The 25,925-nt window shown below is 47.0% G+C and overlaps 2 protein-coding genes across 2 annotated transcripts; one reads left to right on the forward strand and one right to left on the reverse strand.

Annotated features, from left to right (window-relative positions):
* Positions 1 to 1,332: 1,332 nt before the first annotated feature.
* On the reverse strand, positions 1,333 to 4,109 carry S100A9 (S100 calcium binding protein A9). The gene is made up of 3 exons (XM_081224830.1): positions 4,089 to 4,109; positions 3,545 to 3,705; positions 1,333 to 1,684 (listed from the first exon to the last, which is right to left on the reverse strand). The coding sequence occupies exons 2-3, from the start codon at positions 3,692 to 3,694 to the stop codon at positions 1,427 to 1,429; spliced, it is 408 nt and encodes a 135-aa protein (XP_081080956.1). The 5' UTR covers positions 3,695 to 3,705; positions 4,089 to 4,109; the 3' UTR covers positions 1,333 to 1,426.
* A 13,311-nt stretch (positions 4,110 to 17,420) lies between these two features.
* LOC308629909 (peptidoglycan recognition protein 3-like) lies at positions 17,421 to 24,275 on the forward strand (the record flags this gene model as incomplete). Its single annotated transcript, XM_081258239.1, is given in 7 exon segments — positions 17,421 to 17,469; positions 18,646 to 18,726; positions 18,729 to 18,752; positions 19,625 to 19,826; positions 21,810 to 21,928; positions 22,864 to 23,016; positions 24,235 to 24,275. Coding segments are annotated over 7 exon segments (669 nt in total).
* Between the last annotated feature and the right edge of the window lie 1,650 nt (positions 24,276 to 25,925).

A 25,925-nucleotide genomic window follows, 5' to 3' on the forward strand; every position in this document is an offset into this window, starting at 1 on the left:
AGGCAGGCCAGGGGTAGGCTACAGCCAAGAGGCATGGGGGGAGCTGGAGTCTGACCGCTGCTCCTGGCTTCATGCTCAGCACTGGGGAAGGAGCTGTGAGATCTAGGCTACAGGGAAGATGGATTCAAGGCTCTCTGCAATATCTTCACCAATCACCACTGTATGACCTTGAACTGGTCCCTTCTCGACTCTATGCCTCGCTTTCTTCACTTGTAACCTGGGGGATGGATGCTGTTCGTCTTTTCCCAGCACCCCCAATCTTAATCCTATCAGAGTTTTCTCTCTGCTGAAAGCACAGGGCAGAGCAGACGAACCTGATTTGGGCTCTGGAGTTTGGAAGGCCCACCCCAGCCCGGTAATGACCCAGTAGGGGGACATTATGGCATTGCTCTAAGGCCAGGAGTCCCTTGGATGTCTCTGAAGTGAGTGGTCTGGAGGCTGCTGAGGTGAGGACCAGCGGCAGCGGCTGCAGGGAAGCTGGGAGCCAGGCCGGCCGCGAGTTTGCAGAGGAGCCAGGGTTTCTGCTGGCCTGAGGTCTCATCCACCCACTGGGACCTGGAGGAGCCCTGGCCATCTCAGGGAGGTCAGCTTGCCCTCGAGGCTTAGGATCAGAATCCTCAGGCCTGAGAGGCTCTCTGGACCCAGTGTCCAACCTCCACACCTCAGTGGTTAGGCTCTGTAGCTACAGAGCCAGGGGTGGATCTTGTTTCTTCCAACAGGCAGGCAGGTACCCTTCTCACACTCATGTCCACCTGGGGCCAGACCCCTGCTTCCCATCTGTGTGCTCACCTACCCCCGTATCCATGGAGGATCCTAGGTCTGTTGAGAGACACCCAATGCCCCCATGGATTCAGAACTCCATTTGTGGATAACACACCCCATCTGTCCTTGACGTCATTGTTCCTCCACAGACACGTTCTGTCTAGAGGACTAAGGTTCTGGTAGGAGAGAGATGGCCTTGTGGAGAGCACTGGGTGAAGAGGGGGTGGGGGCAGGATTGGGGGGTGGCTGGAAGGTTGAGGGGAAGGGAAACTCACCTTTTGCTTTTTATGGTGACAAGGACCACTTTGACTGTCTGGACAGAGAGGTCCTGAGCTGGGGCAGGGTGACAAGGACCTAAGCAGGGGGGCCTAGAGTCAGAGGTGAGGAGATGGTCAGGGAGGTGAACCCAAAGGACCCAGAAGAGACCCACATTTTTGCTGCTTCTTGTTTTGTTCTTACTGAATGCTGACACTGAGGCCCAGTTAAGTCACATGGCTGTCAAACCCCCGGACCTCCAGGAAGGTCAGGTTGGGAAGGGGGTGGGGAAAGAAGCACACAGAACACTGGCTCGGAGGAAGACTTTATATTTCACCCATATCTCCCTGCCCTGCAGCTAAGGCAGCCCCGTGGCCCTAGGTGGGCAGGGGCCGGTGGCCTGACATGATTAGTGGCTGTGGCCGTGATTGCCATGGCTGTGGCCGTGATTGCCATGGCTGTGGCCGTGGCCTGAACCACTCTCCCCGAAGCCTGGCCCGTGCCTGTGGCCTTCTCCTGGGGGCGCCGTCTTGTGCATCTCCTCGTGGGAGGCTTCCGTCAGCTTGCCCACCAGCACAGAGAACTCCTTGAAGTTAATCTCCTTGTCTACATCTGTGTCCAGGTCCTCCATGATCTCGTTTATGGCTTTGTCATCCTTCTTCTCCTTCTGCCGGTGGGAGACACAGGGCAATCAGGGCTGGGTGTGGTCAGGGCTAAGGACGGGGAGCACAGCAAGTGATCCGATGGCAAAGGCCGAGTGACACCAAGCTCCTGGGCCTCAGTTTGAGCATCTGCTGGACACTTTCTGATTCCTGGCCACCACAATTCTCTCCATTTTACAGGAGAGGAACTGAGGTCGAGTGACTTGCCCGAGGCCACACAGTTCATAAGTACAGAGACGTCTCCTCATTTGGTCTTTATAACAATGATAAGGAGACTTGGAATCTTCCTTGAGGAAGACTTGAGGAAACAGTCGTACAAACGGTAATTAGCTTGTGCAGATTGACAAGGCTTGGGAGCAGAAGGGTGGACACGCACATTCCGATCTGGCTCAGAGCCCGGTCTTGTCCCATTCCCTCTACTCCTATCCATGTCACGCCCTCCTCTTCCTGCCTCCCCCCTCCGTCTCCGGGTTACTACTTAGTGACACTCATTTCAGCCTGCATGGCGGGGAAGCACCCGAGGGAAACGAGATGGGGACAGAGAGCAGTGTGGTGTGATAAGTGTGCAAGGGGGGCATGAGGGGAGGTGAAGGATCCAGGTCTCACTGGATTCCAGCCCCGCCTCCCACTGGCTGGGGCACCCCCGCTGAGTCTCCTCCTGGGAACCTGCAGGTGCCCAGCTCATCTCCCACACCCTTCCCACTCTGAAACGCTTCAGTGTGATCTGCTTTTTTGCACCTTTGCCATCACCCTGGCAGAGCCCTCGCTCCTGAGCAGCCCGTAGGAGGGGGGCCAGCTTCCCATCCTAGCCTATCTGCTCTGGATGTGGGGCGTGGTGGATGGGGTGGGATAGGGATCTCACAAAGGAAAACATTGCCCACACAACCTCTTGGCTGTATCCTCTCTTGTCTACCCTGACCGAGCGTCCTGCTTGCTGAGGTCTGCACCTTCAGGGAGCTGTCAGCAACCCCAGTACCTCTGACCGCTGTGATTCTCCACCTTTCCAAGGTGGGGAGGGGCTCCAGGTAGGGCTGGCCACCTATCCCGGAACATCCTGCTCCAGGAATGGAACTGAGACTGGGACCTAGATGTCCCACCCTTCTTAGTCCAGTCCTCTGTGTCCCCAAAGTCACCAAATTTGTAAAGAAAACAAAAAGATCCTGTGGAACGAATCCTCCTTTTCTTAGAGCTGCCTAATCATTTTCAGATCAGGGAAATAAACTAACATGTTACTGAGTGCTTTGTACACACTGGTGCTGGGCTGGGTCCTTTCCCACATGCTGTTCATTTGCTTCTTACCAGAGAGCCTTTGGATTAGAAAAGCCCTCTGGGGTCTTCCACTCCAAGTCCATCTGAGCCTTACAATCTCATTGGCTTCCTGCCAAGGGTAGTCCTCACTTGCTTCCCCCCACCAAAATACAGGTCTCAGCTCAAAGGTCACCTTCTTAGAGGGGCCCTTCATGTCCATTTAACTAGTCACCTCTCCCTGCACCCAGCCCACATCACCCACAGTGCTCTCTCTGTTTTTCTTTCAGGTACTTATTGGCTGTGGACCTATCTGTGTTCTTGATTGGTCAACACGTTTGTTGCGTGTCTCTCCCGTCAGGACAGTGGGTCCCTGTGGGCCACTACACGCCCTGCCCAGAATGGGACCTGGCACACTGCACATGCTCAGTCTGTTGGTGCCACCTAACATGGACCACCTCTAGTGACAGGGTCCAAATCCTGTTCCAAACACGGAGCCCACTGCCTCTGGAGGCTAGGTTAAAGGAGCAAGACCTTTTTCCTTGACCATTGCAGATTGCACCCCTATTCTCCATCCTTAGCCCAGAGAGACTCCTGGACTCTCAGGAGTCCAGCCCTACCTTGAGAAAGTTTGGCAGCTCTTTTTTCACCAGCTGTTTGAATTCTTTCTTATTCAGGGTGTCCGGGGGCTGCAGCCGTATAGAGTACTGGTGGAAGATATTGATGATGGTTTCTATGCTGCTTTCCAGCTGCGACAGTTGGTCAGCCATCTTCCTGCACTCTGTTTGAGCAAAGGAGAAGCAAGAGTTCTGGTGCTTAGAAGAAAAGACCATCAAGCTTCCTTGACACCTCCTACTGGCCGCATGCAGGAATGAAGGGGGAAACAGAATAAAAAGAAAGCAGGGGCTGCAACAGAACTGGGAGATGACCCTGTTCCACACATGGTAGGAATGGTTTATAGACTATCCAGGGAGTGCCAAAAAGGAGAGCCTTTGAGGACAGGAGGCTGCAGCAGAACATGACCTAAGAAAACGGGAAGGAGGCTTTAAAGTGAGCAGTCAATCGAGGAGGGCTTCCAGGTGGAGGTTTGAAATGAAGGTGGGTGAGGGGAGTAAAGAGTCAGCAGGCAGGTTCCGGCCCCGGGGAAACTGGCAGCTCACTTACCCAAGCCCAGGAGTCACACAGAGGGGTTTGACAGAAAGATGCGGGCCCAGTATTTATAGGCCTCTGGCTGAGACACTCAGCCTTCTTGCGGGAAGATTGCTTCACAGGTAAGCAGAGTGGTAACCCTGAGCTAGGCTGTGTCACTGCCAGGAAGGGGGCTGGGCCGGGACAAGAAATGTTCACAAAGTCCTTTTTGCCTTTTTGTGAAATTCCAAGCCCTGGCCTGAAGCTGGTTTGGGAGGAAGCTGGTTGGTTAGTCCACTTCCCCTCCACCCCACAGCCCTGCCCTTCCTGAGCAAGCCGGCAAGCTGCCTCTCCTCTGGCACCCCTCTCTCCCCCTGTCCCCGCTGAGGTTGTGCCTTCCCACCTGCGATAGCCAGTGTCTGGTGGTGGGCTGAGGACCCCTGAGGTGGCCAACCCACTCTGTCTCCCCTTGTTGGGCAGCCCAACAAGGATAGCCCTGCCTGGCCCTGTGATGAGTGCTCTTAGGAGGGCGAGGGGCCTGCCTTCCATTGTTTGGGCTGATGGAGGAAGCACAGACAGCAGCCTGCATCCGTTGGTCCCAGCAGGTGCCCGGGGCTCCTCTCCTGTGTGTGTCCACAGCGCCCTCTGCTGCCTCTACCAGGGCACATTTCACTCTGGACCAAGGATCATAAGACACAAGCTTGCAGGGACTAGGGACCTGGAGTAAAGTGGTGAAGCAGTGTGGGCTGGAGAAAACCAACAGCGCCATCAGTAGTGTGACTCGTGACACCCGACATGGGGCCTCAGGGTTGGGGACACTAGGGAGTGGTGAGGACTGTGGCAAATGAGAGCATTCCTAACTTGAAGGGGCAGCTGGTACTCAGCATCAGGGGAAGGCGGCCACGTGGGAAAGTGGATCAGGTGTTAATGGACCTCCTGAAGGTCCAGGGAATCTGAAAGTTTATGTGAAAACTCCTGTTTACAAGATTCGTCAACTAATTTTTTTCTTTTTTACATCTTTATTGGAGTATAATTGCTTTACAGTGGTGTGTTAGTTTCTGCTTTATAACAAAGTGAATCAGTTCTACATATACATATGTTCCCATATCTCTTCCCTCTTGCGTCTCCCTCCCTCCCGCCCTCGCTATCCCACCACTCTAGGTGGTCAAAAACCACCGAGCTGACCTCCCTCTGCTATGCGGCTGCTTCCCACTAGCTATCTATTTTACATTTGGTAGTGTATATATGTCCATGCCACTCTCTCACTTTGTCCCAGCTTGCCCTTCCTGCTCTCCATATCCTCAAGTCCATTCTCTAGTAGGTCTGTGTCTTTATTCCCGTCTTACCCCTACGTTCTTCATGACATTTTTTTCCCTGTAGATTCCATATATATGCATTAGCATACGGTATTTGTCTTTCTCTTTCTGACTTACTGCACTCTGTATGACAGACTCTAGGACCATCCACCTCACTACAAATAACTCAATTTCATTTCTTTTTATGGCTGAGTAATATTCCATTGTATATATGTGTGACATTTTCTTTATGCATTCATCCAATGCTGGACATGTAGGTTGCTTCCATTTGCTGGCTATTGTAAATAGAGCTGCAGTGAATATTTTGGTACATGACTCTTTTTGAATTATGGTTTTCTCAGGGTATATGCCCAGTAGTGGGATTGCTGGGTCATATGGTAGTTCTATTTGTAGTTTTTAAAGGAACCTCCATACTGTTCTCCATAGTGGTTGTACCAATTCACATTCCCACCAGCAGTGCAAGAGTGTTCCCTTTTCTCCACACCCTCTCCAGGATTTACTGTTTCTAGATTTTTTGATGATGGCCATTCTGACTGGTGTGAGATGGTATCTCATTGTAGTTTTGATTTGAATTTCTCTAATGATTAAAATGATGTTGAGCATTCTTTCATGTGTTTGTTGGCAATCTGTATATCTTCTTTGGAGAAATGTCCATTTAAGTCTTCTGCCCATTTTTGGATTGGGTTGTTTGTTTTTTTGTTATTGAGCTGCATGAGCTGCTTGTAAATTTTGGAGATTAATCCTTTGTCAGTTGCTTCATTTGCAAATATTTTCTCCCATTCTGAGGGTTGTCTTTTTGTCTTGTTTATGGTTTCCTTTGTTGTGCAAAAGCTTTGAAGTTTCATTAGGTCCCATTTGTTTATTTTTGTTTTTATTTCCATTTCTCCAGGAGATGGGTTGAAAAGGATCTTGCTGTGATTTATGTCATAGAGTGTTCTGCCTATGTTTTCCTCTAAGAGTTTGATAGTTTCTGGCCTTACATTTAGGTCTTTTTTTTTTTATTAGTTTCTGCTTTATAACAAAGTGAATCAGTCATACATATACATCTGTTCCCACATCCCTTCCCTCATGCATCTCCCTCCCTCCCTCCCACCCTCCCCATCCCACCCCTCCAGGCGGTCACAAAGCACCGAGCTGATCTCCCTGTGCTCTGCGGCTGCTCCCACTATCTATCTACCTTACGTTTGGTAGTGTATATATGTCCGTGCCTCTCTTTCGCTTTGTCACAGCTTACCCTTCCCCCTCCCCATATCCTCAAGTCCATTCTCAAGTAGGTCTGTGTCTTTATTCCCGTTTTTACCCCTAGGTTCTTCATGACATTTTTTTTTAAATTCCATATATATGTGTTAGCATACAGTATTTGTCTTTCTCTTTCTGACTTACTTCACTCTGTATGACAGACTCTAGGTCTATCCACCTCATTACAAATAGCTCAGTTTCGTTTCTTTTTATGGCTGAGTAATATTCCATTGTATATATGTGCCACATCTTCTTTATCCATTCATCTGATGATGGACACTTAGGCTGTTTCCATCTTCTGGCTATTGTGAATAGAGCTGCAATGAACATTTTGGTACATGTCTCTTTTGGAATTATGGTTTTCTCAGGGTATATGCCTAGTAGTGGGATTGCTGGGTCATATGGTAGTTCTATTTGTAGTTTTTTAAGGAACCTCCATACCGTTCTCCATAGTGGCTGTACCAATTCACATTCCCACCAGCAGTGCAAGAGTGTTCCCTTTTCTCCACACCCTCTCCAGCATTTATTGTTTCTAGATTTCTTGATGATGGCCATTCTGACTGGTGTGAGATGATATCTCATTGTAGTTTTGATTTGCATTTCTCTAATGATTAATGATGTTGAGCGTTCTTTCATGTGTTTGTTGGCAGTTTGTATATCTTCTTTGGAGAAATGTCTATTTAGGTCTTCTGCCCATTTTTGGATTGGGTTGTTTGTTTTTTTGCTATTGAGCTGCATGAGCTGTTTATAAATTTTGGAGATTAATCCTTTGTCAGTTGCTTCATTTGCAAATATTTTCTCCCGTTCTGAGGGTTGTCTTTTGGTCTTGTTTATGGTATCCTTTGCTGTGCAAAAGCTTTGAAGTTTCATTAGTTCCCATTTGTTTATCTTTGTTTTTATTTCCATTTCTCTAGGAGGTGGGTCCAAAAGGATCTTGCTGTGATTTATGTCATAGAGTGTTCTGCCTATGTTTTCCTCTAAGAGTTTGATAGTTTCTGACCTTACATTTAGGTCTTTAATCCACTTTGAGCTTATTTTTGTGTATGGTGTTAGGGAATGATCTAATCTCATACTTTTACATGTCCCTGTCCAGTTTTACCAGCACCACTTATTGAAGAGGCTGTCCTTTCTCCACTGTACATTCCTGCCTCCTTTATTGAAGATAAGGTGACCATATGTGTGTGGGTTTATCTCTGGGCTTTCTATCCTGTTCCATTGATCTATATTTCTGTTCTTGTGCCAGTACCATACTGTCTTGATTACTGTAGCTTGATAGTATAGTCTGAAGTCAGGGAGCCTGATTCCTCCAGCTCCGTTTTTCATTCTGAAGATTGCTTGGGTTATTCTGAGTATTTTTGTTCCATACAAATTGTGAAATTTTTTGTTCTAGTTCTGTGAAAAATGTCAGTGGTTGTTTGATAGGGATTGCATTGAATCTGTAGATTGCTTTGGGTAGTAGAGTCATTTTCACAATGTTCATTCTTCCAATCCAAGAACATGGCATATCTCTCCATCTATTTGTATCAACTTTAATTTCTTTCATCAGTGTCTTATAATTTTCTGCATACAGGTCTTTTGTCTCCTTAGGTAGGTTTATTCCTAGATATTTTATTCTTTTTGTTGCAATGGTAAATGGGAGTGTTTTCTTAATTTCACTTTCAGATTTTTCATCATTAGTATATAGGAATGCCAGAGATTTCTGTGCATTTATTTTGTATCCTGCTACTTTACCAAATTCATTGATTAGCTCTAGTAGTTTTCTGATAGCATCTTTAGGATTCTCTATGTATGGTATCATGTCATCTGCAAACAGTGACAGCTTTACTTCTTCTTTTCGAATTTGGATTCCTTTTATTTCCTTTTCTTCTCTAATTGGTATGGCTAAAACTTCCAAAACTATGTTGAATAAGAGTGATGAGAGTGGGCAACCTTGTCTTGTTCCTGATCTTAGTGGAAATGGTTTCAGTTTTTCACCTTTGAGGTTGATGTTGGCTGTGAGTTTGTCATATATGGCCTTTATTATGTTGAGATAAGTTCCCTCTATGCCTACTTTCTGGAGGGTTTTTTAATCATAAATGGGTGTTGAATTTTGTCAAAAGCTTTCTCTGTATCTATTGAGATGACCATATGGTTTTTCTCCTTCAATTTGTTAATATGGTGTATCACATTGATTGATTTGTGTATATTGAAGAATCCTTGCATTCCTGGAATAAACCCCACTTGATCATGGTGTATGATCCTCTTAATATGCTGTTTGATTCTGTTTGCTAGTATTTTGTTGAGGATTTTTGCATCTATGTTCATCAGTGATATTGGCCTGTAATTTTCTTTCTTTGTGACATCCTTGTCTGGTTTTGGTATCAGGGTGATGTTGGCCTCGTAGAATGAATTTGGGAGTGTTCCTCCTTCTGCTATGTTTTGGAAGAGTTTGAGAAGGATACATGTTAGCTCTTCTCTAAATGTTTGATAGAATTTGCCTGTGAATCCATCTGGTCCTGGGCTTTTGTTTGTTGGAAGATTTTTAATCACAGTTTCAATTTCAGTGCTTGTGATTGGTCTATTCATATTTTCTATTTCTTCCTGAGTCAGTCTTGGCAGGTTGTGCATTTCTAAGAAGTTGTCCATTTCTTCCAGGTTGTCCATTTTATTGGCATAGAGTAGCTTGTGGTAATCTTTCTTGATCTTTTGTATTTCTGCAGTGTCAGTTGCTACTTCTCCTTTTTCATTTCTAATTCTATTGAGTCTTCTCCCTTTTTTTCTTGATGAGTCTGGCTAATGGTTTATCAATTTTGTTCATCTTCTCAAAGAACCAGCTTTTAGTTTTATTGATCTTTGCTATTGTTTCCTTCATTCCTTTTTCATTTATTTCTGATCTGATCTTTATGATTTCTTTCCTTCTGCTAACTTCGTTTTTTTTTTTTGTTCTTCTTTCTTTAATTGCTTTAGGTGCAAGGTTAGGTTGTTTATTTGAAATTTTTCCTGTTTCTTAAGGTAGGATTGTATTGCTATAACTTCCCTCTTAGAACTGCTTTTGCTGCATCCCATAGGTTTTGGATCGTCATGTCTCCATTGTCATTTGTTTCTAGGTATTTTTAAATTTCCTCTGATTTCTTCAGTGATCACTTCGTTATTAAGTAATGTATTGTTTAGTCTCCATGTGTTTATATTTTTTACAGATCTTTTCCTGTAATTGATATCTTGTCTCATAGCGTTGTGGTCAGAAAAGATACTTGATACAATTTCAATTTTCTTAAATTTACCAAGGCTTGATTTGTGACCCAAGATATGATCTATCCTGGAGAATGTTCCATGAGCACTTGAGTAAAATGTGTATTCTCTTGTTTTTGGATGGAATGTCCTATAAATATCAATTAAGTTCATCTTGTTTTATGTATCATTTAAAGCTTGTGTTTCCTTATTTATTTTCATTTTGGATGATCTGTCCATTGGTGAAAGTGGGGTGTTAAAGTCCCCTACGATGAATGTGTTACTGTCAATTTCCCCTTTTATGGCTGTTAGTATTTGCCTTATGTATTGAGGTGCTGCTATGTTGGGTGCATAAATATTTACAATTGTTATATGTTCTTCTTGGATCGATCCCTTGATCATTATGTAGTGTCCTTGTCTCTTATAATAGTCTTTATTTTAAAGTCTATTTTGTCTGATATGAGAATTGCTACTCCAGCATTCTTTTGGTTTCCATTTGCATGGAATATATTTTTCCATCCTCTCACTTACAGTCTGTATGTGTCCCTAGGTGTGAAGTGCATCTCTTGTAGACAGCACATATATGGGTCTTGTTTTTGTATCCATTCAGCCAATCTGTGTCTTTTGGTGCGAGCACTTAATCCATTTACTTTTAAGGTAATTATCGATATGTATGTTCCTATTCCCATTTTCTGAAATGTTTTGGGTTTGTTATTGTAGGTCTTTTCCTTCTCTTGTGTTTCTTGCCTAGAGAAGGTCCTTTAGCATTTGTTGTAAAGCTGATTTGGTGGTGCTGAACTCTCTCAGCTTTTGCTTGTCTGTAAAGTTTTTTTTTTTTTTTTTGCGGTACACGGGCCTCTCACTGTTGTGGCATCTCCCGTTGCGGAGCACAGGCTCTGCACACACAGGCTCAGCGGACATGGCTCATGGGCCCAGCTGCTCTGCAGCATGTGGGAGCTTCCCAGACCGGGGCACGAACCCGTGTCCCCTGCATCGGCAGGCGGACTCTCAATCACTGCGCCACCAGGGAAGCCCTGTAAAGGTTTTAATTTCTCCATCAAATCTGAATGAGATCCTTGCTCAGTAGAGTAATCTTGGTTGTAGATTTTTCTCCTTCATCACTTTAAATATGTCCTGCCACTCCCTTCTGGCTTGCAGAGTTTCTGCTGAAAGATCAGCTGTTAACCTTATGGGGATTCCTTTGTGTGTCATTTGTTGTTTTTCCCTTGCTGCTTTTAATATGTTTTCTTTGTGTTTAATTTTTGACAGTTTGATTAGTATGTGTCTTGGCGTGTTTCTCCTTGGATTTGTCCTTATGGGACTCTCTGTGCTTCCTGGACTTGATTAACTATTTCCTTTCCCATATTAGGGAAGTTTTCAACTATAATCTCTTCAAATATTTTCTCAGTCCCTTTCTTTTTCACTTCTTCTTCTGGGACCCCTATAATTCGAATGTTGGTGCGTTTAATGTTGTCCCAGAGGTCTCTGAGACTGTCCTCAGTTCTTTTCATTCTTTTTTCTTTATTCTGCTCTGCAGTAGTTATTTCCACTATTTTATCTTCCAGGTTACTTATCCGTTCTTCTGCCTCAGTTATTCTGCTATTGATCCCTTCTAGAGTATTTTTAATTTCATTTATTGTGTTGTTCATCGTTGCTTGTTTCCTCTTTAGTTCTTCTAGGTCCTTGTGAAATGTTTCTTGCATTTTCACTATTCTACTTCCAAGATTTTGGATCATCTTTACTATCATTATTCTGAATTCATTTTCAGGAAGACTGCCTATTTCCTCTTCATTTGTTAGGTCTGGTGGGTTTTTACCTTGCTCCTTTATCTGCTGTATGTTTTTCTGTCTTCTCATTTTGCTTATCTTACTGTGTTTGGGGTCTCCTTTGTGCAGGCTGCACGTTCCTAGTTCCCGTTGTTTTTGGTGTCTGTCCCCAGTGGCTAAAGTTGGTTCAGTGATTTGCGTAGGCTTCCTAGTGGAGGGGATTAGTGCCTGTGTTCTGGTGGATTATGCTGCAACTTGTCTTTCTGGTGGGCAGGTCCACGTCTGGTGGTGTGTTTTGGGGTGTCTGTGGCCTTATTATGATTTTAGGCAGCCTCTCTGCTAATGGGTGGGTTTGTGTTCCTGTCTTGGTAGTTGTTTGGCATAGGGTGTCCAGCACTGTAGCTTGCTGGTCGTTGAGTGATGCTGGATGTTGGTGTTTAGATCGAGATCTCTGGGAGATTTTCCCCATTTGATATTACGTGGAGCTGGGCGGTCTCTTGTGGACCATTGTCCTGAAGTTGGCTCTCCCACCTCAGAGGCACAGCACTGACTCCTGGCTGCAGCACCAAGAGCCTTTCATTCACACGGCTCAGAATAAAAGGGAGAAAAAGTAGAAAGAAAGAAAGAAAGAAAGAGGTAAAATAAAGTAAGATAAAATAAAATAAAGTTATTAAGAATAATTATTAAGAAAAAAAATTTTTTAAAAGTAAAAAAACAAAACAAAGCAAAAAAAACAGATGGACAGAACCCTAGGACAAATGGTGAAAGCAAAGCTATACAGACAAAATCTCACACAGAAGTATACACATACACACTCACAAAAAGAGGAAAAGGGGAAAAAAATAATAAAATTTGCTCTCAAAGTCCACCTCCTCAATTTGGGTTAATTCGTTGTCTATTCAAGTATTCCACTGATGCAGTGTATATCAAGTTGATTGTGGAGATTTAATCTGCTGCTTCTGAGGCTGCTGGGAGAAATTTCCGTTTCTCTTTGTTCGCACAGCTCCCGGGTTCAGCTTTGGATTTGGCCCCGCCTCTGCGTGTAGGTCGCTGGAGGGCGTCTGTCCTTCGCTCAGACAGGACGGGGTTAAAGGAGCAGCTGCTTCGGGGGCTCTGGCGCACTCTGGCCGGGGGGAGGGAGGGGTACAGGTGCGGGGCGAGCCTGCGGCGGCAGAGGCTGGCGTGACTTTGCACCAGCCTGAGGCGCGCCGTGCGTTCTCCCGGCGAAGTTGTCCCTGGATCCTGAGACCCTGGCAGTGGTGGGCTGCATAGGCTCCCCGGAAGGGAGGTGTGGATAGTGACACATACAGGCTTCTTGGTGGCGGCAGCAGCAGCCTTACTGTCTCATGCCCGTCTCTGGGGTCCGCGCTGTTAGCCGCGACTCGCGCCCGTCTCTGGAGCTCCTTTAAGCAGCGCTCTTAATCCCCTCTCCTCGCGCACCAGGAAACAAAGAGGCAAGAAAACGTCTCTTGACTGTTTGGCAGTTCCAGACCTTTTCCCAGACTCCCTCCCGGCTCTCCGAGGTGCACTAACCCCCTTCAGGCTGTGTTCACGCCGCCAACCCCAGTCCTCTCCCTGTGATCCAACGGAAGCCCGAGCCTCAGCTCCCAGCCCCGCCCGCCCCGGCGGGTGAGCAGACAATCCTCTCGGCCTGGTGAGTGCCGGTCGGCACCGATCCTCTGTGCGGGAATCTCTCCGCTTTGCCCTCCGCTCCCGTTGCTGTGCTCTCCTCCGTGGCTCCGAAGCTTCCTCCCCACCACCCGCAGTCTCCACCCGTGAAGGGGCTTCCTAGTGTGTGGAAACCTTTCCTCCTTCACAGCTCCCTCCCACTGGTGCAGGTCCCATCCCTATCCTTTTGTCTCTGTTTATTCTTTTTTTTTTACCCTACCCAGGTACGTGGGGAGTTTCTTGCCCTTTGGGAGGTCTGAGGTCTTCTGCCAGCGTTCAGTAGGTGTTCTGTAGGAGTTGTTCCACGTGTAGATGTATTTCTGATGTATCTGTGGGGAGGAAGGTGATCTCCGCGTCTTACTCTTCCGCCACATTTAACAATCTCCCTGTCAACTAATTTTAAAGGAAAATAAGAATATTAACAATGAAGCATGGCGTGTGCTGAAGGCCATGACCTCTGCTCTGCCCGAAGTTCTTGACTTTCAGGTCTTTCTCCTCCACTCTGCTGAGGCTCCCCGAGCCAGGGATGTGGCCTGACTCACCTCCGTGGTCCCAGTACGGAGCAATATGTTGAACTAATAAATGCAGGAGTGCACGAATAAATGAAGAAGTGAGTGAGCGTGAAATACACACCGGTCTGTTTGTTGTCCTGTGACATTCTGTGGAGATGTTGACTGTGACCATATAGTGCTGATTAGGATGAAAGTGAATGGGTGGGGGAGAATAGGGTGAGTGGTGGGAAGGAGTGAGAAGCTGGACAGGGCTTTGAAAGAGAAGGGAGTCCACACTTGGGGATCCTGTGTTGGCAGTGGGTTCCCTCATGTCAGAAGGTCATGGCGGGCCCCAAGGTCCCAGGCTAATCCAGGCCTGGGTTGAGACCATGGAGGTCCCGACCCTGGCAGGCTATTCGTGGCTTGATCAATAGGTGCCCAGACCCCACCCAGCCCCCCTCACTGCCAACCAAGGCCAGAGGTTGGAAGGAGGAGTGGTGGGAAGTGGAGTCTTCTCCTTGGGGAGACTCAGCCCTGGGCCTGGGTGGGTCAACAAGTGAGAAGAGTAGGTGGAACCAGTGCAGCCCTTTGAGGGAGCTTTTCTGTGGACCCCGGGCCTCTGTGACTCTGCAGCTCCACTAAGGGCAACCCGTGCAGATTTGGGGGTGTTCCCTCAGAAGGGTCCATTTAGGGTCTCATGAGGCTGCCCCACCCACTGGGAGGTGGGAGCCCCTGCAGGTCCCTGTGGAGACACATTGTCCTATCGCACTTGTGCAAAGGGTCATGTGGAGTTTCCTCTGTGAAGATTCAAGGGCTCTGGAGACCAGAGCTGCAGACTGTGGAGCATGTTAGGGGATGAGCTGAGAGTGGGTGAGGGGCTGGAGAGTCTCAGTTTGTTGGGGGGCTTCCTGGGTGGTTGACAATTTGCTGCTGAGGTAGGGGTGGTGAGAGAATGGGACCCCTGGCCACAGGGTGGAAGTAAGTTCTAGTGATGAGGACACAGTGTGTGTGGCCTCCTGGGACGTACTTTTCTACTTCTCTGCCCCTATCCTGCCCCTGCTGGTGAGGCCAGTGGAAAGGAGTGGGGTGGGGGGCTGTTGGGGAGCGACCTCCATCCACAGCCTTCAAACTCCTCTAGCAGATCTGTCCCCACAGGCAGGACGTTCCCAGAGGTGACCCTCAGGTCCCACAGGCACAACCCCTGGCTTTGCTGGGTTTCCTGGGGACTGGGGATGAGGAAAGAGCTCAGGGAGCCTTGGGCAGCCATGCCCTTTCCCAGGGAGGAAGTACCGGGGCTTCTTCACAGGGCAGGTCCCCTGCTGTCAGCACCTGTCTGGTCTCACCGAGTCCCTCTCGGTGCTGTGGATAGTGGACAGAGCTCCTCAGAGCCTCAGAGCTCCGCCCTCCTCCTCTTCTCCCCATTTGGTTAGGGCTCCCGGCATTCCTCTTCTCTCTGGAAAGCCAGGGCCCAGTCTCCATTCCCGGGGAGGGAGTGCCCTCTAGTGCCAGGGAGAGAGAAGGCCGAGGAGGCAGCAGCTGGAGAAGGAGGGCAGGGCCAGAGGCCAAGCCTGAAAGGAAGGCACTGCCAGCCAATGAGGGGTGAGCCAGCTGCAGCCTGACCTGTGGGGCTGGGACAGCAAGGGACCCACAGGTATTTCTGAGTGTGTGTGTGTGTCTTCTTGAGAAGCCCTCTCCTACTAGAGGGACTGGACTCTATCAGGTTAAAAAGTTAATATAGTGGAGAACGTTTCCCTGATCTCCACTCTTGAATTCTTCCTCCAAGTAAGACAACTTTCTCTATCCTAAATTGTTCTAAATGGGTTTGGTTCTACCACACCTGGATCTTTCTTGCCAAGGCTCTGGGTCCTGGGGTTACCTCTACCCAATTTCTTCCCTTTCTGTCTAACCAGGAATCCCTATCTATTGTGTCTCACTTGTCTCCTGTCCTAATGTTTCATCTTCATTTTAAGTACAGAGGGTGCATAGCAATGTGAGTCACGGTGGCCAAACTGTGGCTGCAGCCTGTCCTGCCAGCTCGGTGTATCAGTTGGAGGTGGGGGTGGGAGACCCCACCAGTCCCTGCCCTAGCAAGATGAGGGGTTGGGCTCAAGCCTTGCAATTTCAGCTTATGATGTGACAAGCTTGGGACTGCACTCGCCTCGTTATCATTCATGGTTGGGGAAGCACCATGGCTAAGCGACCAGGGTATAAACCTCCTATTGACCAGAATTGATTGCTGGTTTCTAGGTAGCTTTGCAAGAGGCCAGCTTCTTTCCTGGGAGGCCAGCCTACAGGGCTTCCAACTTGGGCAAGTTAATCCTTGCCTCTCATTTGGCCAATGAGAGAGGCTCAGCATTTTCCCACATGTTCATCAGGTGGCTTCCCTCCTCCTCTGTGGTGGGCTGGTTTGTCATCAGGACACAGTTTTCTCGAATGACTGGATTCCTGGGTGCCAACGGCCAAGAGATTTCCTGTCCTGATCCAGGAAGCTCCTATATGCTCATCTTAAACTGGGGTTCTACACATTTTCCATCTGGGAACTATTGATTATCATATAAAATCTCTGGAGGTCAGTGATCTGCCCCATTTTATCTCAAACCTCTCTCTATGGTTTCTCAGTAGGGTAATTGGGAGAAAAGTTGATGTTTTGGTTGACATCTGAGGGAACTGATATTTCATTTGGATTGAGACCAAGTAAACAACTCATTTCTGCCTGACACAGCAGAAAATATTCCTGCAGCTGGAAAGGACCACAATAATCCCGGAGTTTAACCTCTTGGATGCTCATTGAGAATCTCCACCATCAGAAACTCAAGCTGATTGTGGAGCAGTTCCAGGCAGAGTCTCTGGAGTCAGATAGATCTGCCCCTTCTAATTAGGTAACTTTGGGCAAGTGACTTAAACTCTCTGAAGTCCAGTTTCCTGATGGTATGTACAGGTCTCATAGGTCATTGTGAAGATACTTAATGGAATAACTATGAAGTCCTCAGCAAATACTTGGAAAATAGGCTGTGACAGTAAATGGTAGCTGCTGTTATTTATTACTATTCTCACTCAAGAAGAAGTGAGGTGAGCATCTATCAGGGATCTTTGCAGGATGGAGGACCGAACTGGATGACTTAACACACGTCTGACTCAGATAGCGCTGGGGATGAAGGCCACCCCTCCTCCTATTGTAGTTTGCTCCTCTGAGCCTCAGTGTTCTCACCTATAAAAATGGGGTTACAAATATCTTATGGGAATTTTATAAGGATTAAATATAAAATTGCAGCACTAGATGTAAAAATATCTACACATGGTTTATTCATAATAGCTACTCAGGAATTTTAGAAATTGTTATTATCTATGCTGGAAGGCCTTAGATGAGGCACCGGGTTCCTAGGAGGGACCAAGAGCTCTCAGGGTAATAGGAGGCTGGTGAGGGTGGTGGCTAGACAGAGGTGTTAGCACCCTCACCTTTACTGAGCACCTGCTGAGGGTCAACCCTGTGCTGGGGACCCTGAGAAGGCTCGCCAGGTGCTGGCCCCAGGAGGTGCACAGGTTTGGCAGGGAGGCAGATGGGGGCCCTGTAATGGGGTGGGAGCCCTGTTGGAAGCGTGAGGATGGTCAGGCTAACTGTCGGTGTCTCTCCCAGGGCTGTAGTCTATACTCTCGCTGTTGGTGACCTACTTCCACAGGAGGATGCTGCTGTGGTTTCTTGTCATCTCTGCTCTGGATCTCGGGGCCTGGGGTGAGTTTTCTTTCACTGGGTCACAAGTGCTTTTGGCATCAGCCCCAGCCCGGTTTCATTTGGAAATCATCCTCTCCAGTGTTCTCACTCCTCCCCACTAGCTATGTTCCCCTTCAGAGCCTGGCTCAGGTGCCCCCACGCCCTGCTGAGATGGGCTCCCATCCTTAGCAGCCTCTCCAGCCTGCCCAGCACAACTTGGCTTCAGTGTCATGGTCAAGTATTTGTTCCTGATGATTTTACAAAAGGACAGAATCTCAGAACCATGGTGGAGACCCTTAACAACCTCATCTTAAAGACAGAGAAACAGGCCACATTGTGGCAGTGACTTGCCCAAGTCATCTGACAATTTTGGGGTGGCTGAAGGGTCTAGTGGTTATCAACACAGCTCTGGGGTCAGACAGCCTGGGTTGGAATGCAAGTCCACAGCTTAAAACCCATATCGTCTTAGACAAATAACCTCTCTGCACCTCAGTTTCTCATCTGTATAGAGGAAGTAGTTGATTTGCTTTGCTTATCTCACCAAAGTTGTTTTAAGCCACAAAGCTGATAGTGCCCTTGAAAATGCTTTGTACATTACAGAGCCAGCCTGTGGGAGGTGATGTGGATGACACTGCTGGTTCTAGTGGCTATTGACCCCATGACCTCTGGTACCGAATAGGCAGAGGGGGATGAGGCATGTTTGTGATGATTAATCTTCCATTAATCTTATCTAAAAAATTCTAGTTTGTGAGGGCAGTCACAACGATCTGTAAATTTCTGTATTTCAAGAACCTTGTCTGGATCACTAGGTGCTTAATATATGAATACGTGTTAACGTGATGATGGCCATCTTGGTACATGACACTCTGATCTATTAATATGTATACGAGTCAACTGGGAAAGGCAGAGCTGCTCAGATGAGGAGGCAGGAGAGACGGCACTGAGTCTGAAATGGAGGGAGGCTTGGGGCGGATGGGGAGAGTGAAGGCCTCATTGGGGCAGATGTGAGAGGCAGAGGCGGAGTGAGGCCAGATGCATCCGTGGTTTTCCTCTTCTTTGTTTCCTAGAGGAAGTCAGGTGACTTGGGGAGGCCAAGAGGCTGTTGGCTAGGGGGGCAGGGGGGATGTGGAACCTCTGCCTAAGAGCTGGTCCAGGTGTTCTCAGAGGACCAGCACCAAGGGCAGTGTTCCTTCCCAGGGGATTCCCCACAGTTGTCTTGGAATGACACCCAAGCCAGAGGGCTGTCAGAGGAGCTTCTGGACCTGTTTGTTGGCATCTCACACTCATTCTCAAGGGTCCTAGTGGTGAGGCCATTTGGGGGTGGCCTTGGGCTTCTTAGGGGGCCAGAAGTATTTCTCAGGACGTCACTATGGCTGGGCTGTGTGGGTGGGGTGGGGTGGAACCCCAACTACTCCCCTGGATTGTCCTGAGTCCTTAGGCAAAGGTGGGTTCCAGGAAAGAGACGAAACCCAGGGAGAAAAGACAAGGGTCCAAGTCCCCAGGTCTCAGGGTGGAAACACTGCCTCCCTCAGAGAGCTCCTGGGAGCCCTCAAGTAAGGATAGTGAGGGAGAGCTGGGGAGGTCCTGGGTCCTGCGTGGGGCTCTCATGGCCCTGCTCACAGTGTATTTTCATCTGAAGGAGGGAGACCCGTACTCAGTGTTCATGGGGCTTCATATGGACTCTGCCGGGGAGAGTGGTTTGAGGAGAGTGGTAGAGCTTTCCTCAGAGAGTCATGTTCTGAGGGGACAGCCGATGAAAGGCAAGTCAGACACCGGGGCAAATGCCAGTGGGCACCACGCATCCCGAGGCATCCATGCTGACGTGCTTCACGAGAAGTAGGCTCAGAACCCCGGGGTTGGGTGGGGGGTGCTGCTGGGACTGCTTTCTGCAGGCAGAGAAGAGGTGAAGATGGGCAAAGTTCTCCAGGGAAGTACAAGGAGGAAGTGTTTGGAGAACAAGGCCACTTGACTTCCCAGGCTGAGTGTGGAGTCTGCATGGGGATTCGTTTTACCCTAAATGGGATATGGAGATGGGAAGGGGTGGCTGTGGTGATGCACGCCTCCTCCTGGGGCCTCTCCCATCACAGAGGACCCAGGGTGGCCTGGACAGCCTGCGGCGGGCAGGGGCAGGAACTTAGCATGCCAGCCTGTGGTTCTCCCCTGAACCCCCCACCAGGTGCGTCCACCGTTGTCTCCCGCAAGGAGTGGGGGGTGAGATTCCTGACCTGCAGGGCCCAGCTGACCCGGCCTGTGGCCTGTGTCATCATGGACAAGCTTACGGGGATAAAGTGGCAGGAGCAGAATGTGTGCAGCTGGAAGCTGCGGGGCCTGCAGTCCCATTCAGTCTACAACAAAGGCTGGTGCGATGTGGCCTACATGTAAGAGGCTGGTGGGGCCCCCGGAGCCCACATTCGAGTTATCCCTCTGAGGGGGCCTCCTGCTCCCCCTTCTCTGTTTTTCTTAATTTCCCATTCATGTTGCCTTTCTAATGAATTAAAAAATGCTAATAGAAACAAAATCCAAAATCCCCCAGGGGTCATGAGGAAGACAGCTCCGAGCCATGTATGTCGATGTGGTCTTAGCCGCTGGGAGCTCCCAGAAAGAAGCAAGAGAGGTCTTGTAATAAGTACAGTCGCCCCCTTGGAGCTCGAAGAATATTTCAGTTTACAAAGGTCTTTGCAAGTATTACTCAAGTAGGCTCTCCCAGTCACTCTGAGGAATGGGCAGGAGAAATATTACCACCCCTGTGTCACAGGTGAGGATGCTGTGGTCTGGAGAAGCTGGAGAATTTGCTCAAAGTCACTCAGCGAGGGAGCATGGACCCAGAACTATTCCCAGATTGCCTCCTAGTCCTGCCTTGTTCCACTTCTGCACGCAGACAGGGCTTTTACCCCGAGATGTACCAGGTATCCTGAAGGGCCACCTCATAGTGCGACTGGGATCCCACAGGAGATATCCCACTGGGTATGCAAGGAGGAGGGCCCTGTGTTAAAAGCAAATGTGTGAGGCAAGGAGATACTTCCGTTGTGTATTGAGTACCCCCTCTGAGGATTATCTGTGGAATGGAGGCCCACAACCTCATCTTTTCCCCTCAAGAATCAGGATATATATGTATTTGTAGAAGAAGACAGAGAGAGAGAGAGGGAATGGTGCTCTCCCCCCCGAATTCTAAAGACAAACATAAATGCTTTCTGAATTATCCACTTTGGAAAGGATAACCCACATTTTCTTCTTGATTTATTTTTAGTTGCAAATAAGTAAAAACAGCTTGAGGCCCCTGTTTTAGCCACCAGAGCCCCTGGGGGCCAAGGTGGGGGGTCTTCCCGTCTACCCTCTGTGGATGCTGTGTTCACTACAGCTCAGCTGCTGTCCCTACCACTAGTGCCCCCACCACCCCGCCATTGTCACTGCTGTGTTGTCGACTTCAGCCACTGCATCTTGAAGTCAGGTTTTTGCAGTGACAGTGTAACAGTCTCCAGTTTGTACCTTGCAGCTGCTGTAGCCATAGGGGCTATTTTCACACTGAACTGACCAAAGGCTGCAGGGACAGAGCAGCCTGCTGAAAGTACTCCAGCAAAGCCAGGGACATGGCAGACACCCTGAGGCCCCAACCTGGTCCTCAGACCAATGTCAGCACAGGGTGGGAGGTCAGCCCTACTCCATTCTGGGTCTTTGGTGACTTCAGGGAAGTGGTCTTTCTGTGCTCAGCTTGCTGTGGAAATTCATGACCTATTAAGAGCTGAATATGTCAAGAGTTGTGAAAACATCAGTTTTGAAGACTGTAACTGGAAAGTGGAGGACGAGAAATTTATAACAAAGGAGAAAGAAAGGAGGAAGTAAAACAACAACAAAAAAATAGATCCATTGGCTTCAAAAAATAAACCGAGAAAAGGAACATCCTAAACAAATTTCTGTGATAAAGAAGAGCTTAGGAATTCCTAAGGAGAAACTGAAGAAAAAGTTAACATAAAGGAATCCCTGAATTCAGGTTGATTGTTTTCAGTGTTCAAGTGCATGGTCCTATAATTTAAAAACATGACGAATGAATTCTCATGCCCTTGAAAAATGTTGAACTATTGTTCTCAGGTTCTTGAGAGTCACACATGTGAATTCCACTTTGAACCAAATGAGTATTTTAAAGTGAGGTTCTGGGAAACACATGTAAGCTAAGTCAAAACAAAATTTAAAATATATTCCCACATCTCTTGGAAGTCTAAAATGCGTTATCACCCTCCCTCCCACCGTTATGTCATTGAAGCATAGTATTTTTGAGCCTCTAGAACCCTTTTCCCTTCGGAGGATGGGTGCGAAGTTTCCTGTTACAGGAATTTGCCATTAAATCATGTTTCCTTACCTGGCAGCTTCCTGGTTGGGGACAATGGCAGGGTGTACAAAGGTGTCGGCTGGAACATCCAAGGCATGCATGCCCAGGGCTACAACAACATGTCCTTGGACCTCGCTTTCTTTGGCAATAAGCTAGGTAATGGTCATCCCCTCTGTCCCTCTGCCAGGGAGTTGTCTGCACTCTCTTCCTCTGCTCCGTTGTCTCAACACTCTTGTCTTTTCAGCCTACATCATGTTGTCCTCTTTGATGATGGCCCCTCTCTTGAAATTCTTTTCACCTTTGGATTCTATGACATGCATTTTTTGGTTCTCGTTCTCCTCTCTGGTCTGCACCCCTGTGAGACTGCTGAAGCCACCATTGACACTGCTTGAGTTCACAGTTATTGCCATCACTTCTGGAGTCTGAAGTTGACCCTGAGGCTGGGGCTTCAGAGGCGGGAAAACATGGCTCCTCTCTTCCCCAGCATCTCCCATTGGTAGAACCCAAGCAGTGGCCAGCAAGCAAGCCTGGGAAATGTAGTTTGCAGGTTTCCAGCCCCCTGTAGAACAAAGGAGAGCACAGAGCAAGAATGGAATTAAGAGCCAATAGATAAATGACTGGCACTTGCCAGGACCCTCATCTGCCAACTGGGGTTAGTAATAGAGGTTTTTCTGTGAGGATTACATGAGTTACATGAGTTAATGGATGTAAAGAACACTTGGCCACATGTCTGATTGTAGAGGCTACTAAGTAAATACTGTCACCCTTTTCACCATGCTGGGGCATTCCTGACTTGGTCAGGTGGGCCTCCCTCTGCATGTAGCTTTCACTGTCTCCCAGTGATTCCACCTAGAGATGGAGAGGATAAAGTTTAGTTTGGCACTTGGAAAAGGTCACCAACTTAGTTTCTAAGAGCTGTGTGCAAGTACTTCCTTGCCTTTCAGCTCCTCTGTCCTGGCTACTGGGCCAGTTTCTGCTCTTCCCACCCATGAGCTATTCAGGTTCAGGTGGTCGTCTTGTCTTCCCTCCAGGTCTAGACCAGGTTGGAGCTTCTTGCTGACAGTTCTGTGCTCCATGTCATCCTCTTTCAGGCAGCAGGCCCAGCCCTGTTGCCTTATCAGCTGCAGAGGATCTGATCTTCTATGCCATAAAGAAGGGTCATCTGTCACTCAGGTATATTCAGCCACTTCTCTTGAAAGAAGAGAGCTGCCTGGTCCCTCAACAGACACTGATGCCCAGGAAAGGTAAAGCTCCTCAGTCCTGCCTCACCCTCCTCCCAGTTACCACCCAACCACAGTAGGGAATGCTTTTTCTTACTGGTGTTCATTGGTTTCTTGGACCAAGAACATCTCATGCTGAGATCTGGAAAATTCTGAGAGGACACCTTGCTGACCTCCTGTCCTTTCCACTAGAACCATATGGCCATGGAACCATATTTGACATAAATATATATGTACACACATTTTCACTCAATTAGCAAATATTTATGGAATACCAGCCACTCTTCCAGGTACTGAGGATGCAGCAGTGAACAAAACAGAGAAAACTGCACATTTCAGTGGAGAAAGATAGAAAATGAAGAAATCAACAAGTCAAATATGTATGATGTCAGATGGCATGAGGACTATGGAGAAGAACAGAGCATGAAAATGGGGTGGGGTAAACATATATACATATTTGTGTATATTACATGAATACACGTAGACATACACAATCTCTGTCACACACACATGTACACACATACACAGACACATTTCTAAATGCAAAAACAAGCCAAATTTCTTTTTTTATATTAGTTTCTGCTTTATAACAAAGTGAATCAGTCATACATATACATCTGTTCCCACATCCCTTCCCTCTTGCGTCTCCCTCCCTCCCACCCTCCCTATCCCACCCCTCCAGGCGGTCACCAAGCACCGAGCTGATCTCCCTGTGCTATGCGGCTGCTTCCCACTATCTATCTACCTTACGTTTGGTACTGTATATATGTTCATGCTTCTCTCTCGCTTTGTCACAGCTTACCCTTCCCCCTCCCCATATCCTCAAGTCCATTCTCAAGTAGGTCTGTGTCTTTATTCCTGTTTTACCCCTAGGTTCTTCATGACATTTTTTCCCTTAAATTCCATATATATGTGTTAGCATACGGTATTTGTCTTTCTCTTTCTGACTTACTTCACTCTGTATGACAGACTCTAGGTCTATCCACCTCATTACAAACAGCTCAGTTTCGTTTCTTTTTATGGTTGAGTAATATTCCATTGTGTATATGTGCCACATCTTCTTTATCCATTCATCCGATGATGGACACTTAGGTTGTTTCCATCTTCTGGCTATTGTGAATAGAGCTGCAATGAACATATTGGTACATTACTCTTTTTGAATTATGGTTTTCTCAGGATACATGCCCAGTAGTGGGATTACTGGACTGTGCCTTTTTAATGCAATCCCTTCCAACCAGCCAGAGACACAGACCCTGTTCATCCGCTACCCCCATCTGGCTTAACCCCAAACTTGCTGTCTCTGATGTTAAAATCCTGCAATACCTCTGGTATTGTTAACTCCATTTATAGATGACACAGGAATCTTTACTTTCTGGACCTCTTTTGCCTCCTCTCTACAGTAGGGACAACAATACTTCATCCATTTAAATATATAGAGTGAAATAAAAAACATGTTCTCTTTTGGTTCCTTTAAAAATTTTTTTTAATTAAATTAAATTTTTTTTTATACAGCAGGTTCTTATTAGTTACCCATTTTATACATATTAGTGTATATATGTCAATCCCAATCTCCCAATTCATCACACCACCATCACCACCCGCCACCACTTTCCCCCCTTGGTGTCCATACGTTTGTTCTCTACATCTGTGTCTCACTACCTGCCTTGCAAACCAGTTCATCTGTACCATTTTTCTAGGTTCCACATATATGCATTAATATACGATATTTATTTTTCTCTTTCTGACTTACTTCACTCTGTATGACAGTCTCTAGATCCATCCACTTCTCTGCAAATGACCCAACGTTGTTCCTTTTTATGGCTGAGTAATATTCCATTGTATATAGGTTCCACATCTTCTTTATCCATTCATCTGTTGATGGGCATTTAGGTTGCTTCCATGACCTGGCTATTGTAAATAGTGCTGCAATGAACACTGGGGTGCATGTGTCTTTTTGATTTATGGTTTTCTCTGAGTATTTGCCCAGTAGTGGGATTGCTGGGTCATATGGTAATTCTATTTTTAGTTTTTTAAGGAGCCTCCATACTGTTCTCCATAGTGGCTGTATCAATTTACATTCCCACCAACAGTGCAAGAGGGTTCCCTTTTCTCCACACCCTCTCCAGCATTTGTTGTTTGTAGATTTTCTGATGATGCCCATTCTAACTGGTGTGAGGTGATACCTCATTGTAGTTTTGATTTGCATTTCTCTAATAATTAGTGATGTTGAGCAGGTTTTCATGTGCTTCTTGCCCATCTGTATGTCTTCTTTGGAGAAATGGCTATTTAGGTCTTTTGCCCATTTTTGGATTGGGTTTGTTTTTTTAATATTGAGCTACATGAACTGGTTATATATATTGGAGATTAATCCTTTGTCTGTTGATTCGTTTGCAAATATTTTCTCCCATTCTGAGGGTTGCCTGTTTGTCTTGTTTGTAGTTTCCTTTGCTTTGCAAAGGTTTTAAGTTTCATTAAGTCCCATTTGTTTATTTTTGTTTTTATTTCCATTGCTTTAGGAGGTGGATCAAAGAAGATATTGCTGTGATTTATGTCAAACAGTGTTCTTCCTATGTTTTCCTTAGAGAGTTTTACAGTGTCCGGTCTTACATTTAGGTTGCTAATCCATTTTGAGTTTATTTTTGTGTATGGTGTTAGGGAGTGTTCTAATTTCATTCTTTTACACGTAGCTGTCCAGTTTTCCCGGCAGCACTTATTGAAGAGAATGTCTTTTCTCCAGTGTATATCCTTGCCTCCTTTGTCACGGATTAGTTGACCGTAGGTGCATGGGTTTATGTCTGGGCTTTCTATCCTGTTTCATTGATCTATATCTCAGTTTTTGTGCCAGTACCATACTGTCTTGATTACTGTAGCTTTGTAGTATAGTCTGAAGTCAGGTAATCTGATTCCTCCAGCTCCGTTTTTTTCCCACAAAA

Source organism: Mesoplodon bidens (assembly GCF_964165515.1).
Source record: "Mesoplodon bidens genome assembly, chromosome: 2".
Classification (NCBI taxonomy): domain Eukaryota; kingdom Metazoa; phylum Chordata; class Mammalia; order Artiodactyla; family Ziphiidae; genus Mesoplodon; species Mesoplodon bidens.

Excerpts from the sequence above, each read along its gene's own strand:
- S100A9 (XM_081224830.1), bottom strand. The coding sequence starts at position 3,694 with ATGGCTGACCAACTGTCGCAGCTGGAAAGCAGCATAGAAACCATCATC. Across the intron at positions 1,685-3,544 it reads AGCTGCCAAACTTTCTCAAG|AAGGAGAAGAAGGATGACAA; the intron begins GTAGGGCTGGAC and ends TCCCACCGGCAG.